Raw genomic sequence first — 14022 nt, 5'->3', positions numbered from 1 at the left:
ATCGTAAACAACCACTACAACCAATAAAAATGAATTACATTGCTCACAGCATGCTATCAGTTAACCACTCTTCAAACTAACACAGAGTTTACACGAGGACAGTAGACTGGACAATACAGTGAGCCAAGACAATATTGTCCTCGTGTGAACGAACTAGCCGAGGACAGGACAATGAATAAGCTACTGTCTTACGAGTTAGCCTCGCTTCCTATCCATCGGGACAATGCCTTCCCCCCCCACCATCGCTCTTATTGTCCTGTTGATAAGTATGTTACAGTAATTTGTAGTTTTTCTCTCGCGGGTATTGCTTCTCTCATTAATGTATCGTTACGTTGAATCATCGGTGAGACCTTCCTCAGAAGGTCTTCAAAACATTCAGTTGACATCTTCATGCACATTTTATATTCTTGAGAATCTTCTAATTCTTTTAATAATAAAACAGACTATCCTAATGAAGATCTGCGTGACAACCATTTCCGTAACCACAATCTCTTCTTATTTTTAGTTATAACGTCTTCAACTATATCTAACACATCTTCGTATAAGATATGAATCAATTTCCTTAATTTTCCTTGAAGAGCACGGCGTCGTGGATCCATTTTGATGATGGAAAGCGGACGACTTGATATTGTCTTGTCCTGCGCAAGGGACTGTTCACGGAGCACAGGACAATACAAGGACGATACAATATTGTCCTGTCTTGAAATTGGCATGAGTGAGCGTGCTAGTTTCTAAACACGCTTGTAACAGAAACATATGAGTTAGTGTTCAGAAACTCAGGAATATGATCACAGATCCTGTAACAAATGAGATGTTGTTGAATATGTATGCTGGTCAAACTGTGTATAGGAAAATGCACCACTGACATATTCCATTCTTTTTCCCTTCCCGTAATAGTTTCTCCTTAATAGTGAGGTGAAATCCGTAATTACGGGAAATCCATAATAGCATATATTAATAGTACATTAAGCAACAAGCCTATAATACTTAAGACACGAGTATGTTTATAACTTCCATACGAGTGTATTACCATTATAGGCGAGTTCTATACGACTGTTTATGCTCGACGATAATTATAACTATTTAAAAAAAAAAAATCATACATTTCTGTCGAGATGTCGCTTGACAGTTGAGTTTACTGAACAGAGCGCATGTGCTGGGTTATTGATTTTCCGCGACTGGATCAGAGACCTTGACAATGTCGTATGTTTTCAAAGCTTTGATAGAAGGTGATCATAACCTAGCTTTATTTCAAACACAAATTGTTTATTGCAGAGTTGTGAAGCGAATTTTCGGGAATGTGCCGTGCAGTTGTGGAATATTGGAAGTAGAAGGTGCATTGTTGTTAATATGTGTGTCCGACATGTTTGATTTTAGAAACAAGTGCGGAGCTAGTGCGTTGAGCGCAGGTGCGATGCTATCCTTACCTAATTGGTCAAACAGTTGAATCATAATAAAAATCTGAACTCTGATTGGTGTAGAACCTGCATCATAATGAAAATATGAAGTCTGATTGGTGGAGAACCTGTATAATAATGAAAATATGAAGTCTGATTGGTGTAGAACCTGTATCATAATGAAAATCTGAACTCTGATTGGTGTAGAACCTGTATCATAATGAAAATATGAACTCTGATTGGTGGAGAACCTGTATCATAATGAAAATATGAACTCTGATTGGTGGAGAACCTGTACCATAATGAAAATATGAACTCTGATTGGTGGAGAACCTGTACCATAATGAAAATATGAACTCTGATTGGTGGAGAACCTGTACCATAATGAAAATCTGAACTCTGATTGGTGGAGAACCTGTATCATAATGAAAATCTGAACTCTGATTGGTGGAGAACCTGTATCATAATGAAAATCTGAACTCTGATTGGTGTAGAACCTGTATCATAATGAAAATCTGAACTCTGATTGGTGTAGAACCTGTACCATAATGAAACTTGAACTGTAATGAGCCTCATTAAGATTCAGTTTTCTGGCATATAATATTTACAGTATATTTCGCAGTGGCGGCTGGTCGTATCTGAGGCTGGGTGTTGCACCAAAATTTTCAATGTTGCAATTTTATATGAGAATCTAATAGAAATAACAAGAATCCCTAGTATCCGTATGTAATGAACTGCATTCATATTAAAACTGAAATATATCCAGCAATTAAAACACAGGAAATAAAAGTATAACTACAGTTATTCTTACCTCACTTGAATTGAAAATTCGCCCTCCTGTTTTTCATTGACGCAAACTTGTCAATCACCCGTTGATTGAAGTCTGCGATTTCCATCAGCAGATCTCTTTCTATAGAAAGCATCGCCAAGGCCGACAATCTTTCCTGGGTCATAGAGTTCCTTAAGGAAGTTTTTATTTTATTCAAAGTAGAAAAACATCTTTCTGCTTCGACAGACGTCATAGGGATTGTAAGAATTAAACTTCAGCAGTTTCAAGCACTCAGTTCAATGAACGTCCTGTCTAGGTTGTTGGTTATTATAAACTCTGCTAAACTAACAGCACCCGACAATGATCTGAATTCTTGTGCTAAATAGGGGCTGCCTGGCCGAGGCGGTAAAGGCGTGCTCGGTTCGCCCGGAAGGACGTGGGTTCGAATCCCCGTCAGGAAGTCGTAAAATTTAAGAAACGAGATTTCCACTTCCGGAGGTGCATATGGCCCTGAGGTTCACTCAGCCTACCCCAAAAATGAGTACCAGGTTAATTCCTAGGGGCAAAGGTGGCCACGCGTAGAGCTAACCACTCTACCCCATCATGTGCCGAGGTTAACAATGGTGGAAGCCTTTACCTTCCACTCCTACAAGGGCCTTCATGGCCTGTACGTAGGTGACTTTGCTTTGCTTTCTTGTGCTAAATAAATGGACGATAGTTCATGGCGTAGTTTCAGTTTGTCCAAAACCGTATACACTATTTGTTGAAACTAAACTACACAAACACCGGCAGCTTTGTGACGAACTCTTACTCACAATTTAGAATCCATCAGTTTTAATAATAACGCACAGAAAAATTATCTAGAACCAAAACACTCAATCACCTGAAAACACACCAAGACCTGCACGTGATAAAAATGTAAACATAACGTCTACATTAACACCAACAACTCCATGTCGCAATAGTCCAGCCGTTTACCAACATGTGACAATGTTGGCACAAAGCTCGTTTTACGGTTGGCAAATGTATAACATGAAGTTATGCTGATGAGGAAACGTTTCCTCCGAAAGTATATCCTCAAAATAAATTTTGGGATTTAATAAAAGGTTATGATTGGCCATGAAGTACCAATGTTGGTAACATTGTGAATGGTGCGGTGCAGCTTACCGTTACCCTAGTGGCGTGGAAAAGAAATTACCGTTGCGAGTGGAGAGAAAGCAGGGATGAAGTCATCTCTGCAGAGTGGTGCAATCTAACGGGGACATTTGGAGTTGTTTTTCGATAGGGGACTTGCTGGTCTCATGCAACTCCCTAGGACCGATACTGGCGGGCTTGCTACCTGATGCTATACATCGTATACAGGCTTAGGCTTGACCCTGCTGAAACCGAATAGCGGCGCGCTGGGCGCTAGGGAGTTTGGCGTAGGACAGTCAACCCCCTGAGTTTGTTTTGAAGACGGCGGAGTTTAATGGTTCGTTACGAAGTATTAGTACATCGAACGACAAAAGGTGCTTGGTTTTAACACATTTTAGAGTAGATGTTAGGTTTATTAAACTGCAAAATAGGAAGAAAAGACGACAAATGAAGCGTAAAATTATTGGGAGTTGTGCAAACCTGCAACAATACCACGCACCGCCCCTGATATTTCGGCATTTAAATACTGGGCATTCTGAAAAGAACATTAAGAAGATACGAGCTATTGTGTTTTTAATTTATAATATTATTATATGATGTTATTTATATTATTATAATTATTTAAGTTTTGGTTTAATGAGAACAAGACAAGTACAAATTAATGAGGGAAAGTTATTATCTACAAACATTTAATTCTACTATCATAATAAAGACCTGGGGGGAGCCTTCGTGGCTCAGGCGGCAGCGCGTCTTCCTCTCACCGCTGGATACCGTGGTTCAAATCCCGGTCACTCCAAGTGAGATTTGTGCTGGACAAAGCGGAGGCGGGACAGGTTTTTCTCCGGGTACTCCGGTTTTCCCTGTCATCTTTCATTCCAGCAACACTCTCCATAATCATTTCATAGCATTTATCAGTTATTAATAAATCACCTTGGGAGTGGCGACCCCATTGTAACAACAGCCTATATATCTGCTTCGTTCATTACATCCCTGACCCGGTCAAAGACTGGAAAACAGGTTGTAGGTTTTCAATAAAGACCTGGAATTACGTAGTCGCTCTCTCTCTCAAAGTACTAGGTGCTGGATATGACTACTGTCAATCATTCCGTTCGGGCCCAGTCTTACATCGAAAGCTTAATTTTGACATGACAAGTTATTTCCCTGTGTTCTCCATGTATATTTTCTTCATTTTTACTTCCCTATGTTTTCTCTCCTTTTCCAGAAAAGGGGTAACCTGACAGCTGTACTGTGCTACACTCAACATAATCGCTGCTGCTAGATGCAACCAAGGGCCTGTTACACGAACGAACTTTTCAACTTTTCAACTTTGCACTTTTCAATTCTTGCAAAGTGCGAAGTCTTTCTATTCCACCATGATCTAGGTTTTACTTTCGAATTTCTTCGCAGAAGACATGTGACTGCGGAGAAGAGAGGCAGACAGTGGATCAGATTGCATCTGAGAGTCCTTTGCATGCTTATAGAGGCTCTATAGAGGACTTACACTGTGTCTCAAGCGAAGCTCTTTTCTGCCTCTCAACTTTTGATATGGATATTCAGTTATTAACTTGAGATGGTTGTTGCACATATTGTATATAATATTGTACTCATCATACGATAAATCAATCAATCAATCAATCAATCAATCAATCAATCAATCAATCAATCAATCAATCAATCAATCAATCAATCAATCAATCAATCAATCAATCAATCAATCAATCAATCAATCAATCAATCAATCAAACAAACAAACAAACAAACAAACAAACAAACAAACAAACAAACAAACAAACAAACAAACAAACAAACAAACAAACAAACAAACAAACAAACAAACAAACAAACAAACAAACAAACAAACAAACAAACAAACAAACAAACAAACAAACAAACAAACAAACAAACAAACAAACAAACAAACAAACAAACAAACAAACAAACAAACAAACAAACAAACAAACAAACAAACAAACAAACAAACAAACAAACAAACAAACAAACAAACAAACAAACAAACAAACAAACAAACAAACAAACAAACAAACAAACAAACAAACAAACAAACAAACAAACAAACAAACAAACAAACAAACAAACAAACAAACAAACAAACAAACAAACAAACAAACAAACAAACAAACAAACAAACAAACAAACAAACAAACAAACAAACAAACAAACAAACAAACAAACAAACAAACAAACAAACAAACAAACAAACAAACAAACAAACAAACAAACAAACAAACAAACAAACAAACAAACAAACAAACAAACAAACAAACAAACAAACAAACAAACAAACAAACAAACAAACAAACAAACAAACAAACAAACAAACAAACAAACAAACAAACAAACAAACAAACAAACAAACAAACAAACAAACAAACAAACAAACAAACAAACAAACAAACAAACAAACAAACAAACAAACAAACAAACAAACAAACAAACAAACAAACAAACAAACAAACAAACAAACAAACAAACAAACAAACAAACAAACAAACAAACAAACAAACAAACAAACAAACAAACAAACAAACAAACAAACAAACAAACAAACAAACAAACAAACAAACAAACAAACAAACAAACAAACAAACAAACAAACAAACAAACAAACAAACAAACAAACAAACAAACAAACAAACAAACAAACAAACAAACAAACAAACAAACAAACAAACAAACAAACAAACAAACAAACAAACAAACAAACAAACAAACAAACAAACAAACAAACAAACAAACAAACAAACAAACAAACAAACAAACAAACAAACAAACAAACAAACAAACAAACAAACAAACAAACAAACAAACAAACAAACAAACAAACAAACAAACAAACAAACAAACAAACAAACAAACAAACAAACAAACAAACAAACAAACAAACAAACAAACAAACAAACAAACAAACAAACAAACAAACAAACAAACAAACAAACAAACAAACAAACAAACAAACAAACAAACAAACAAACAAACAAACAAACAAACAAACAAACAAACAAACAAACAAACAAACAAACAAACAAACAAACAAACAAACAAACAAACAAACAAACAAACAAACAAACAAACAAACAAACAAACAAACAAACAAACAAACAAACAAACAAACAAACAAACAAACAAACAAACAAACAAACAAACAAACAAACAAACAAACAAACAAACAAACAAACAAACAAACAAACAAACAAACAAACAAACAAACAAACAAACAAACAAACAAACAAACAAACAAACAAACAAACAAACAAACAAACAAACAAACAAACAAACAAACAAACAAACAAACAAACAAACAAACAAACAAACAAACAAACAAACAAACAAACAAACAAACAAACAAACAAACAAACAAACAAACAAACAAACAAACAAACAAACAAACAAACAAACAAACAAACAAACAAACAAACAAACAAACAAACAAACAAACAAACAAACAATGCTTTATTTTTCGCGGTGAACTTGACAGTATAATTGTGGTTTTGGTAGTTTTAAAGTTTTGATCATTGGAAAGAAAGATGATTACAAGCAGCTGGCTGTGCTAGAAGTTGTCAAGGAGAAACGGGACATCCTTTTCGGCTACTTAAAAGTAACCCCCCCAATGATGACAAGCATCAATATTAACGAGAGTACCATCAAGACATCCACACACAGAAGAAAATTCATTCATTAGAAATTCCGTCGCTATATTATGTGGATTATCAGGCCAACCTACGATGTTAAGAGATATTACATTTACTATAACATCTACGACTTTGGTAACAGTTCTGCAAATAATTGATTTTGATGTCCCATGCATTGCTGCTACACCGTGCAGCTGGGCACCATTTACTAACCAATGTAAGCATATAAGAATTTGTTCTTTTTTCGGAAAGGTATTGATTTCTTTTTGTTGCATGTTTCAATAAATGACCGATCATTTCAAGAATATACAGTAGTCAGCCTGTGTTGGGGTAATACGAAAATACTCACGAAATTCTGTCGAAGTGAGGTTAGGAAAATTAATCCTGTCTTTGTACGTTCTCTTGTTGGGATCTTCATCACTATCCTCGCTTGATGATAACATAAGCTCTCGTCGTAACATGTTTATACCACTAAACCAAATTCTACGCCGAAAAACTAGTAAACATACTTGATGAACAGGGAATCATCTCTTTGCAAGATTTCTGAAAACTTTTCACTTCATTTCTTTGACTTTGCATTTCTGTACCAATGGAGGAACATAACAGGCTTGAAAAGTGAAATGATTCCTAACTTTTCACTTTGCAAGCTAAATCTGAATAGTGATGCTGGAACAAAATCTGAACTGAAAATTGAAAAGTGCAAACTGAAAATTTGCAAATTTCGTTCGTGGAACAGGGTCCAAGTGGCAGTTATTCTTCTACGTACAAATTGTAAAACAATTTAGACTGATTCTGCAAAGCCGCCCTGACCAGTTCCATGCAGAGTTTTTTTGTTTTCTTTGCGAGGAGTCTGTGTGGCCCCTTAAATGCCTGGGCTTGCCTGTATTGTAGGTCCTAACGTTACGTCCCTGGAACACAGGGTCTCCGAGTTAAACGTTCTACACCACTAACCTGGAGTATTTAATTATATGGTGTGACCTTCTTCATTTAATTTACCCTTTGTTACGCCCTTCAGTGAGATATAAAATGCACCATCATATTTTTTACTCAAGAGCATGGAGGAGTGTTCTTACAGCTGATAAGACCCAAGGTCGTTAATATGATAAGAGCAGTATTGACTTATTTCGGAGAGTATAAAAGGAATTGTACTGAGTAGGCAGAGAGATTTAATCTGGTATACAACATGGAGCGTTGGTCGGGACGTGTAGCTTTGGTGACAGGAGCTAGTGCTGGTATAGGAGCAGCTGTAGCCTACCAGTTACAAGACCACGGAGTTCATGTCGTAGCTGTGGCACGGAGAGCGGACAAGATAGAGGTAAGTGGGGATGTAGAATGTCTTAACTAAGAAGTTGTTTCAACCCATATACTAGTTTCATGCCGCCCTCTCAATTTCCATCGAACTATTACCGCAGGGCTAGGAAAGTAATTAGAAATATCAGCAAGAAATTATTTCAAAACTCCTCTTAAGATCATTTCTTCTTTGAATATGTAAATGTCAGTTAGTCCAGCAACTAACTCAGCACAACAGTAGAGTGGAAGAGCTAAAAGAACTAAAACTGTTAATTTTTTAAAATAATATACTCTTACGTGTCAGCCCCGTGGGAACCCCTTTCGGTACTTACGACGACCGGGGATCTCCCAGCCGGCCTGTGGGGTGGGGCCGACATTTTCGTGGTTGTTCTCGTCGGCTGGTTTACCTGTGAGTTTTTGGGAGATACAACAAGAATATTCCGCCTCTAGCCATGTCGTGAAAATTCTGGTACACATCATCCCAGCTATAGAAAGCGAGGCTAGCCGCGGACAGTCAGTCAGTGTTGGATTCAGGGTCAGTGATGGGCACAGTGGTGGAGTCAGTTGAGACTCTGTGTGTTGGTGTTCGGTGGCTGGGCTGAGGGCGACAGAAATGTTGGCTGTCGCTAGTGTCGACATGCTTGACCATATCGGTCCTTAATTGGTCCGTATTGAATCGTAATAACAATAATGTACAACGGGTGATTGTTTGATCCGCACTGTCTGAACGAGGAGTTGTGGTGGTTGTGTCGGAGTGTCCAGCGAGTAGCCGGAGTGAAGACTGTGCACGAGACAGAAGATTGTGCACTGTCTTACAGTACTGTGGTGTGTGTGTACTTCTATACTGCTAATAATAAGAGTTGGCGTCTGACATTTCGTAGAGGGAGGTCCGTTTACTGCCTGCCGAGGCGGGATAAAGGGAGTGGCTGTGTGGTTGCCATGGAAATGAGGGTGGGGCGACTGCGGTTGCCATGCAGATAAAACTTCAGGGCAGCTCGTCTTGATGGGAGTTGCCAAACCTGTCATTATCACTGATAACAACCTGATTGTTTGTATAAGAGTGATCGCAAATGGGACGACACCGCCTGGCCAGGAAGTCTACAACAGATCACAGCGGTCAGAATGAAGGAGGGAACAAGTGAGCCGGAAGCGAGGGGTAAGAGCATGTAGAAAGGAATGCTGGAATGTGGCAACATCGTGAAATGGCACGTGCAGTGCTCCTCCCTCCAGCCTTACCTGTCAGACGCCAACTTTAGTTAAGTCTAGTATAGGGATGCAGGACTGCCGTGAGTGTATCTCTCTCTCTCTATTCGTTTAGTCGATCCCGACGCTCCCTGACCCCATGAACTAAAATACGCCAATTTCTTCTGTCTTGCTTTGCCTCCCGAAGATTTTCCATTAGTACTTCTGTGGTGCCATCAATCCACCTCATTCTTTTCCACCCTCTTCTCCTTTTGCCTTCGATCTTCCCCATCATTAAGGTCTTTTCTAATGAATTGTGTCTTCTCATGATGTGTCCAAAGTAGCTTAGTTTTGTTTCAGGATTAGATCATCCAAGGACCACTCTGGTTTTATTTGCTGTAAAACTGACCTATTTGTTCTCTTCGTAGTCCATGGGACTCTAAGGATTTTCCTCCAACACCACAATTCAAAGGAGTCAATTCTACGTCGTTCAGCTTTTCTTATGGTCCAGGTCTCACATCCGTACATCACAACTTGACAGTTAAGTTTACTAAACATAGCGCAGAGCGCATGCGCTGGGTTATTGATTTTCCAGGAGTGGATCAGAGACCTTGACAATGTCATGACTACCACGCCTCACACCACTACTCTCCGGCGGGAGCCCGGTTTCTATTAGCGGCTTATAGGATTTACTACGTCTACTGTAGCAGGATTTTCCAAATCACCTACTGCAGTCGACACGAATAAAGGGTAAAGACGGAGGAGAATGTAGAAGAAAGTGGTTTGACAACCACTCCAAACCAAACAAGGATCACATAGAACTCGTTAACTCAGCAGGGTGCAGGGTGTGATTGACTGCTGGCTTCCAGGAACTGAGGCCGTCATGTTTTGTCCCCAAGTATAACTGGATCTGTGTTAATATTCGGTGTTGTGAATAGCGTCCTGCTGTTAAGCTGTTGCCGTTTACTTGTTCACTGCGTGTGACTGTGTGAATTAGTACACTGTCTCTGGAGGCGAACCAAGGAGTAGTCATTGTGTGATTAGCTAATCACCTCCGGAGGCCCGGGTTCGATTCCCGGCTCTGCCATGAAAACTGAAAAGTGGTATGAGGCCTGGAACAGGGTCCAGTCAACGTCGGGAGGTCAACTGAGTAGAGGGGCGGGGGGTCGATTCTCTCCTCAGCCATCCTCGAATTGTTTTCCGTGGTTTCCCATTTCCTCTCCAGGCAAAAACCGGGATGGTACCTAACTCAGGACCACGGCCGCTTCCTTCCCTCCCCCTTGTCTATCCCTTCCAATCTTCTCGTCCACATCAGAAGGTCCCTGTTCAACAGAGCATGTGAGGAAACCTGGGCGAGATACTGGTCCTCCTTCCCAGTTATATAACTCAACCCAAAGTCTCACGCTACGCTACCTTTGAAGCGGTAGAGGTGGGATCCCTCGCTGAGTCTGAGGGAAAAACCAATCCTGGAGGGTAAATGGATTTATTATTATTATTATTATTATTATTATTATTATTATTATTATTATTATTATTATTATTATTTTTATTATTATTATTATTATTATTGCTTACTTCCGTAGTGAAACGGTTAACGCTAGTAGCTACCGTCCTCTAAGGTCCGGGATTGATTCCCGGCAGTGCCAGAAATTTAAGATTGACAGGAGGGCTGGTACCTATGTGGTTAGACAGATATATGCAGCTTACCTCTATGGGAGGGTGTGCGTGAAAATACCTGCGCCATCCAGGGACAAGAACACGAATTCTTCGTCCAGCTCTATAGCTAACTAGTACTATGAGTCCCGGGATCGATTCCCGACCCGGTCGGGGATTTTAATCTCCATTAATTCCTCTGGCCCATAGAATGGGTGTGTGCCGTCTTCAATATTAGATATCACCCTACGTACCTTCCCATCTTCACAGTCGCACAGGTCGCCCATGGCCGTCAACTCGAAAGACCTGCACCTAGGACAAAGGCAGCACGGCGCAGAGGTGATAACTCTCTCTCACTTATCCCCCTGTGGGTGGGGACGGTATAATAACACCCACGGTATCCCCTGCCTGTCGTAAGAGGCGATTAAAAGGGGCCCCAGGAACTCTCAACTTTGGAACGTGGGTTGGCGACCACGGGGCCTTGAGCTGTGTCCTGGCATTGCTTCCACTTACTTGTGCGTGGCTCCTCACTTTCATCTCTCATATGCGACCTCCGATGGTATTAGAGCACTCGAGGCCTAGGGAATCTTTGATTTTCACGCCCTTCGTGGCCCTTGTCTTTCTTTGGCCGATACCTTCATTTTTTGAAGTGTCGGATCCCTTCCATTTTTCTCTCTGATTAATGTTGTATAGAGAGTGGCTGCCCAGTTGTACTTCCTCTTAAAACAATAATCACCACCACCACCACCACCTCTCTCTCACTTAGCGTAGAGGTTACGGATAGTGGAAGCATTTACCTTCCACCCCTCCAAGAGCCTTCATGCCCTAACAACGTTATTGGCTTTACGTTCCACTAACTACTGTTTACGGTTTTCCGAGACGCCGAGGTGCCGGAATTTAGTTCCGGAGGAGCTCTTTTACGTGCCAATCAATCTACCGACACGAGGCTGACGTATTTGAACACCTTCAAATACCATCGGACTGAACCAGGATCGAACCTGTCAAGTTAAGGTCAGATGGTCAGCGCCTCAACCGTCTGAACCATTCAGCCCGGCCCTTCATGGCCTGTACGGGGATGACTTTGCTTTGCTTGACCTCTACTTCCAAATAATATGTCAATATTCTGTTTCACGATCGCATTTTATGTCCAATTCTTCTTAAGCCGTCGTCTCCAAAAGGAGGTAGACGGCTCACACGGCCAGCTCCGATCTTGATGTTGCAGCCATGCCATGTGGATTATTGGAATATCTCTCAGGATCTTTAATGCAGTGGTTTCCCGTTGCCTTCTGCATCCTAATGCCGTTGACCAAACTGGTTCCTCCACCTTTGGGAACAGTTTCTTGTCCCCAGGACAATAGAGTGCCCTTACCCATACCCGCTCATCCACTCTCAAAGAGACTGTTGGCACTTGGTATAGGGGATCTCCTTATACCGGGAGATAATCGGTCCCTTCATTCGTTAGCCGCCTGCATATAAAATATTATTTTTATATGCAGTCGTTGCCCCCTCTCTACCGCGGGGAGGTGAATGTCAGGATTTCACCGTCATTGAAACAAGGACCAAATGGCATTTCCTTGTTTCTCTGGTTCTTTAGAGAGGTGCCTATGTCCAATTGGAATATGTGATAAATTGATGTTAACACACACTCTGTCGTGTGGCGGCACTTCTAAAATTACACAAATAGTGGAACTTTTTACTAAAAAATGCGCTGTCATGCAGCAAAGTTCTGTAATTATCTCATGGCCAATGTTTGGATGCACTTTACTCTGACAGCCTGTATCTAATCATCTTGTCTATCACCTCTTCTAGCCAAAGTACTCCCAAATACTTGATTCAGAATTTCATGCTTTATGAGACTCCGATGAATAAAGCAATGTGAGGCCTCGTATCATATTTCCTACGTTTAATAATAATAATAATAATAATAATAATAATAATAATAATAATAATAATAATAATAATAATAATAATAATAATACCTGCGCCATCCAGGGACAAGAACACGAATTCTTCGTTCGGCTATATAGCTAACTAGTACTATGAGTCCCGGGATCGATTCCCGACAGGGTCGGGGATTTTAACCTCCATTAATTCCTCTGGCCCATAGAATGGGTGTGTGCCGTCTTCGATATTAGATATCACCCTACGTACCTTCCCATCTTCACAGTAGCACAGGTCGCCCATGGCCGTCAACTCGAAAGACCTGCACCTGGGACAAAGGCAGCACGCCGCAGAGGTGATAACTCTCTCTCACTTATCTCCCTGTGGGTGGGGGCGGTATATTAACACCCACGGTATCCCCTGCCTGTCGTAAGAGGCGACTAAAAGGGGCCCCAGGGGCTCTGAACTTGGGAGCGTGGGTTGGCGACCACGTGGCCCTTAACTGAGTCCTGGCATTGCTTACACTTTCTTGTGTCAGGCTTCTCAATTTCACCTATCCTATCCGACCTCTCTTGGTCAACTCTTATTCTTTTCCGACCCCGACGGTATTAGGTTCGCGAGGTCTAGGGAGTCTTTCATTTTCACGCCCTTCGTGGCCCTTGCCTTTCTTTGGCCGATACCTTCATTTTTCGAAGTGTTGGATCCCTTCCATTTTCCCCCTCAGATTAGTGTTATATACAGGATGGGTACCTAGTTGTACTTCCCCTTAAAACAATAATCACCACCACCACCACCACCACCGTAATCAGTTTCCCGACACTAATGTAACCATGGCAACCACTCCTCGTCTGTGTACACCTTGTCAGTAGCGTCATCTTCTAACAGTGCGCTTTCTTCCTGGAACTAAGAGCTTGTATCAAGTGAACCACGTTCTGCTACCAGTGTTGTCTATGTATACTAGGTCAGTAGCGACATCTTCTCACTGTGCGCTTTCTTCCTGTAACTAAGAGCTTGAGAAAATTTCGTATCAAGTGAACCCCGTTCTACTCCTCAGTCGAGAATTAAA

The 14022-nt window shown here is 40.6% G+C and overlaps 1 protein-coding gene across 3 annotated transcripts in view; it reads left to right on the top strand.

Annotated features, from left to right (window-relative positions):
* Nucleotides 1-14022, top strand: part of LOC136885920 (farnesol dehydrogenase) — an 84683-nt gene that overhangs the window by 34263 nt on the left and 36398 nt on the right. The window contains exon 1 of one of the 3 annotated variants that reach the window (XM_067158612.2): nucleotides 8102-8265. The exons of the other annotated variants lie outside the window; for them this stretch is intronic. Within the exon in view, the coding sequence (XP_067014713.2) occupies nucleotides 8134-8265 (132 nt within the window). The 5' untranslated portion in view covers nucleotides 8102-8133. Of the gene's footprint in view, nucleotides 1-8101; nucleotides 8266-14022 lie in introns of those variants that run through there. 3 annotated transcript variants of the gene reach the window in all.

This window comes from Anabrus simplex, chromosome X, assembly GCF_040414725.1.
Source record: "Anabrus simplex isolate iqAnaSimp1 chromosome X, ASM4041472v1, whole genome shotgun sequence".
Taxonomy (NCBI): domain Eukaryota; kingdom Metazoa; phylum Arthropoda; class Insecta; order Orthoptera; family Tettigoniidae; genus Anabrus; species Anabrus simplex.
This window is presented reverse-complemented; position numbering and strand designations above follow the sequence as displayed.